The sequence below is a fragment of the Podarcis vaucheri genome (genome assembly GCF_965113315.1).
Source record: "Podarcis vaucheri genome assembly, chromosome: 13".
NCBI lineage: Eukaryota > Metazoa > Chordata > Lepidosauria > Squamata > Lacertidae > Podarcis > Podarcis vaucheri.
The window spans coordinates 47085428-47091427 of record NC_138751.1 but is presented as its reverse complement, the minus strand read 5'-3'; the positions used below and the strand labels follow the sequence as shown (position 1 = coordinate 47091427).

Genomic DNA, 6000 nt, shown 5'->3' with positions numbered 1-6000 from the left:
ATCCCAGGCAGCCCATGCCATCTCCGCTTTTGCAAAAACTGCTCCGTGCATAACAAGACAAGACATGCACCCGCGCGCAGCATCGCGCCCATTTAAAAATGCCCGAGTGCAGCTGGGAGGAAAAAGGAGGTGTCTTTTAAAAGTGCGGCTGCGGTGGGGAGAAATGCTCTTGATTTTTAAGGTGGGCAGAGGGAGAGAGCTTGCTTCCCAACCCCCCCCCCCCCTTTGGGAAGAACAGGAACCAGAGAGCCTCTCTCTCCTTTCCTCCTCTCCGCCCCCCTCCGCCTCACTTGCAACGTGTTGCAATTCCTCTTAGCGCACATCCAGCTTGCCAAACCGCGGAAAAAAGTTTGAGAAGTCTTGGAGAAAGCTTCTCTCCCCCCGCCCCCCCATTTCCCTTCCGCCCACAACTGGCTGGGCAGCCTGTGGGGCTCGTGACGCAGCGTCTGAATTCTTAGAAGGCAGGGGAGGGGCGCTTTTTTCCTTTCTTTTTTTGGGAAGGGGGGGCGCATTCCTTGTCTCTCTCCCATCTCCCTGTCTCTTTACCCTCCCATCACCTTCCCAACAGGAGGAGGGGAAGGAAAGGACCCTGAGTCAGCACGGAGAGAGAGAGACAGAGTGCGCAAAGACGCAAAAGAAGGAGAAGAGGGAGATCAGTCCCAGCCCCCAGCCCCATCGCTATGAAACTTCCCAGCCCCCCCTCTTCGCCACGGCCTCGCTTGCTGAGATGCGCCCTGGGCATCCTTCTGACCATTGAGCTCGGACTTTGCGCTCTTCTCCCAGGTAGGGCTGAGTTGGCCAAATGTGTTTGTTTTTCCTCCCTTCCAAACTTGCAGCGTCTTTTAAGAAGGGCGGGAGGTTGGGTGGTGGAGGTGAAAGGAGGTACTTGTAGAGCTGCCTCTTTAAAAAAATAAGAAGGGGGGGTCGGCTCCTCACAAAGTTAGCATGCACTTTTCTCCCCACCCCGATTTCCCTCCCCCCCCCCCGTTTTGGGCAGTTGTTGGGGCATTTGGGGGGTGTACGCGAGCTTGCGTTTTGCAAGAGGGGAGGAGAAACCTGAATGGAACCAGATGTGGTTTGGAATTGCGAAGGGAGGAGGAGATGGAAGCGGCTGTTTTTGAAAGAAACTGGGGGGGGGCACACACACTTGGTTCTCTTCTACCTCCCCATCAGCAAAAAAAAGGAGAGAGGATTTTCTCTAGTTGCAAGAGCTGATCCCTGCTGCATTTGAAATAAATGCTCTTGTTTCTGCGCCCCTGAGGTTTGGGAATTTTATTCTCTTACCCACCAGTTCTGCCTTGCAACCCTGCAGGCTTTTTTGCATGTGTCCAGCCGTAATAAAAACCCCAACACACCACCGGATTTTTCCAGAGGAATCAGTGTTTCCAAAAGCAAGAGCGAGCGCATTTTTCCAAGCTGGTCTCCCAATTGTCCCTCGGAGGAGGATAGCGATTTGGCCAGCAACAACAGTGATAGAGACAGAGAAACTAATGAGAGGCATTTATTTGTCCCCAGAGCTTTGTCAAAGGCTCAGTGTATTTGCTTCGCAAGCACACTGGCCTTGCGAGTTGGCCAAATTTGCAAAACTTGCTCCAGTGTCTGGACCCGGTCAGTTGTGCCAGACAGTGACATTTAAAGAAATAAATAAAACCCCTGCTTTTTTGCTCCAGGTTCCGCGCAGTCTGCAACCAAAGGATTAACAAAAACAAACAAACGTTGCAGCGTGATAAATTTCAAAAAGAGCCCCATTGTGGATTACGAAGCAAAAAAAATGCAATTTAAAGTAAATCAGGAAGCCGCTGGGAAATGGGGGGAGCAGGAAGCCGTTGGGAAAAGGATCAGGAATGAAGCAGTGTGTGGTCGGTGGGTTTGGGTTGTCTCAGTTTTGGGTGGGACATTAGAGCAAAAGATGCAATGATGGAGTGAGAGCAGCTTTGTTGTTGTTTAGTCGTTTAGTCGTGTCCGACTCTGCGTGACCCCATGGACCAGAGCACCCCAGGCTCTCCTGTCTTCCACTGCCTCCCACAGTTTGGTCAAACTCATGCTGGTAGCTTCGAGAACACTGTCCTACCATCTCATCCTCTGTCGTCCCCTTCTCCTTGTGCCCTCCATCTTTCCCAACATCAGGGTCTTTTCCAGGGAGTCTTCTCTTCTCATGAGGTGGCCAAAGTCTTGGAGCCTCAGCTTCAGGATCTGTCCTTCCAGTGAGCACTCAGGGCTGATTTCCTTCAGAATGGAGAGGTTTGATCTTCTTGCAGTCCATGGGACTCTCAAGAGTCTCCTCCAGCACCATAATTCAAAAGCATCAATTCTTTGGCGATCAGCCTTCTTTATGGTCCAGCTCTCACTTCCATACATCACTACAGTTTATATATGGGGACCAACATCAGAGCAGCATATATATGGCTAATTGCATAGGCTGATTGGGGTAGGAGATCGCCCACAACCACATGCTCTTCTCTTTCTCCTCCCACCCAGCGGCTTGCGCACCTCTGTAGCCAGCCAGGTACCTGCTCAACACTCGCAGAAACTTGTATTCCTGCCTCACCCCCTGGAAAATGGGGAGCAGGAGGAATGGGCCCATCCCACTCCCACAGTACACTGCTCCAATCAAATGCAGAACTCTGCTGCCTGCAGCTCCTTTTACAAGTAAAAACCAGCTGGTGTAGATGGGAATTGTAGTCAAAAACATCTGGAGGGCCCTGGCTTGGAGGAGGCTGGTAAAACAAAGAATGCAAACAGATGCCAGAATGTACAGTGGTACCTCAAGTTACATACGCTTCAGGTTACAGACTCCGCTAACCCAGAAATAGTACCTCGGGTTAAGAACTTTGCTTCAGGTTGAGAACGGAAATTGTGCTCCGGCGGCGCGGTGGCAACGGGAGGCCCCGTTAGCTAAAGTGGTGCTTCAGGTTAAGAACAGTTTCAGGTTAAGAACGGACCTCCGGAACGAATTAAGTACTTAACCTGAGGTACCACTGTAGTTCATTCCCTAATACGTTGGACTTGGATGTGGGAGACCTGCAGTCATAACTCACACCACAAAACAGTGGCCACGAACAATGTTCCTCTCTGTAAAATGGGAATAATAATAATGTCCTAGCTCTCTGGCATTGTGAGGACTTTCGTATTACATGCTTAGAATGCTGTTGCTGCTTAGCAAGTGAAATAAGCTAAAATGAAACGAAGAGTCAAGATGTTCACAGAATGTGAAATGACGTGTTTTGAAAACACTTGGTGCAGTTTCACTGAGGCTGCTTACATACCATACATTTAAAGCGCACTTAAAACACATGACTTTCGCCAAAGACGCCTGGGAACTGCAGTTCTTTAAGGGTGCTGGGAATTACAGTTCTGTGACAGGTAGATGACAGTTCCCGTAATTATTTTGGGGCAGTAATATGCTTTCAATGTATGGTGTGAACACCGCACAGTGTGAAAGGAAGACAGCTTCCAATGCTTCTCACTCTTGAGCTTTAAGATATATTAATGGACTTCTTTTTGAGCACTGGCATATTTCTAATGTGTGTTTTTAAAAGCCGCATAACTATGTTGTAATGTGGGTGGCCTGTTGCTTTCGAAGGCCACTTTTAAAATGAGAAGTGAACTGTTGGCACAACTCAGCCATCCATCGGATAACTGGCATCTAACTTTTTTCTAATTTAATTTGCTCCAAGATAGTTTCTCTCTGATTATTGGAAACGTCGCTTCTGACTACATGTTGCATGGAGTGGAAGGAATCAGAAGCAAAGCTGTGAGATCTCTTAAAAAAACCAACATGACAATTTTGAGTCCTTTTTATTATTATTTGAACAAAGAGAAGTAATGTGTAGGATGGGAGTCAGGAGCCTCTGCTAACCTCTACGTTAGATTACTGCAATGCATTATACATGGGGCTGCCTCTGAATACTGTTCTGAAACTTCAGCGGGCGCAGAATTCAGCATCCAGGTTGCTCACTGGGGCAAGGCAGTTTGCGCATATAATGCCAACCCGACCGCACTGGCTGCCAGTTAGTTTCCAGGCCCAATTCAACGTGCTGGTTTTGACCTGTGAAGCCCTAAATGGCTTAGGACTGCAATACCTCAAGGACCTTCCCCTGTTCATATGAACAGACTGGACCCAGTGATCATCATCTGAGGCCTTTCTTCATACACCCTCTCCAAAAAAGGTCGGGGGGGGGCAATACGAGAGCAGGGGCTTTTCAGTGGTAGCTCCCCATTTGTGGAGTGCTCTCCCCTGGGAAGCTTGCCTGGCGCTTTTGTTACATATCTTTAGGCGCCAGGCCAAAACATTCCTCTTCTCCCAAGCCTCTCGCTAATTAAACAAGTTATGGATTTTTAAACTGTATGGCGGGTCATTCTTTTCGTTTGCTATTATGGTATGTTTTTTTTGTTTTTGTTTTTATGTTGTAAACCGCCCTGTAATCTTCGGATGAAGGGCTGTAGAGTAATTTAATTAATTGATTAACAACAATAATAATAATACAATGGTACCTCAGTTCTTGAACATCTCCGTTGATGAATGTTTTGGAACCTGAAGGCCGAAATTGGTTTTCAAACATTTCGAAACTGGAACGGTCTTCCGGAACGGATTGCGTTTGAGAACCAAGATACCACTGTACTTGAGAAGAAAGGAATGAGCAGATCAAAGCCTTCTTTCTATAGCTCTCAACACCAAAACATTTGCCTAAAAGGAAAAAGCATCCTGGAAGATGCTTGTGCTTTGTTCCAACCAGGGCCGGATTTCATAGAATCGTAGAGTTGGAAGAGACCACAAGGGCCATCGAGTCCAACCCCCTGCCAAGCAGGAAACACCATCAGAGCACTCCTGACATATGGTTGTCAAGCCTCTGCTTAAAGACCTCCAAAGTAGGAGACTCCACCACACTCCATTGCTCCATGTCCGCTTCTCTGGAGCAGCAGAAAACAACCTTTCTCCCTCCTCTATGTGACATCCTTTTATATATTTGAACATGGCTATCATATCACCCCTTAACCTCCTCTTCTCCAGGCTAAACATGCCCAGCTCCCTTAGCCGTTCCTCATAAGGCATCGTTTCCAGGCCTTTGACCATTTTGGTTGCCCTCCTCTGGACACGTTCCAGTTTGTCAGTGTCCTTCTTGAATTGTGGTGCCCAGAACTGGACAAAGTACTCCAGGTGAGGTCTGGAGTAGGTTTGATGAGGCCCTAAGCTACTGAAGGTAATGGGGCCCTTTATACGTCCAGCTGTCCTTTGTCAACAACAAATTGTTGCTGTTATTTGTGTTGAATATATGCTATATGGTGATTTATGGACCTAATAGTTATCTAAAGCTATTTGCACATAACAAATAGGAGCCCACAGAACACAAAACACTGTTGCTGTAAGTAGGTTTTATTTTAGTTTTTTATCTTATATTTTGGAAATGTACATCCAGTTTTTTCCCCTTTAAAATTTTTGGGGGTCCCCCAAGAGAGTGGGGCCCTAAGCTGTTTAGCTTATACGTAAATCCGGCACTGGTTCCAACCCAAACCTATGAATTCCTGTCAGTGCTGCTGCTGTCACTTGGGGGCATTCCTGGCTCACCGTTAACATGTCTATAGGTTGCTGTAGCTCAGGGGTCGGCAACGTGCGGCCCGTGGGCCGGATGCGGCCCATGAAGACGGTTTTACCGGCCCATGAGCCGCCACCGAACTGCCCACTCGGTGAGTCCCCTGCGTGCTGCGCTAAACCAGCATTTTGATCAGTGTATTACCATGTTGTGCTAAGGTGGTGGGAAAGAACTGTATGCCAGGATACCACCCGGAATTTCATCGCGTGAAATTGCAATGCAAAATTCCCTCAGTTTCCTGGGATTCAGCTGGATTTCCCGGAAGTGGCTTTTGCGTTTTGTGAAAGAACACGAAAATTGTCAGAAGGAAACTGAAATAAAGTACCTCCTGAATGCAGTCTTCTCTCCTAATTGTGAAGCAAAAACACAAAAAGCAAACAACACGCATCACTGCTGTTTAAAATAGGGA

The 6000-nt window shown here is 47.7% G+C and overlaps 1 protein-coding gene across 1 annotated transcript in view; it reads left to right on the top strand.

The window, feature by feature from the left end:
• Nucleotides 1-377: 377 nt before the first annotated feature.
• MRC2 (mannose receptor C-type 2) overlaps nucleotides 378-6000 on the top strand; it is an 82499-nt gene continuing 76876 nt past the window's right edge. Inside the window, exon 1 of the mRNA XM_082194695.1 lies at nucleotides 378-783. Coding sequence (XP_082050821.1) covers nucleotides 681-783 — 103 coding nt within the window. The 5' untranslated portion in view covers nucleotides 378-680. The remainder of the gene's footprint in view (nucleotides 784-6000) is intronic.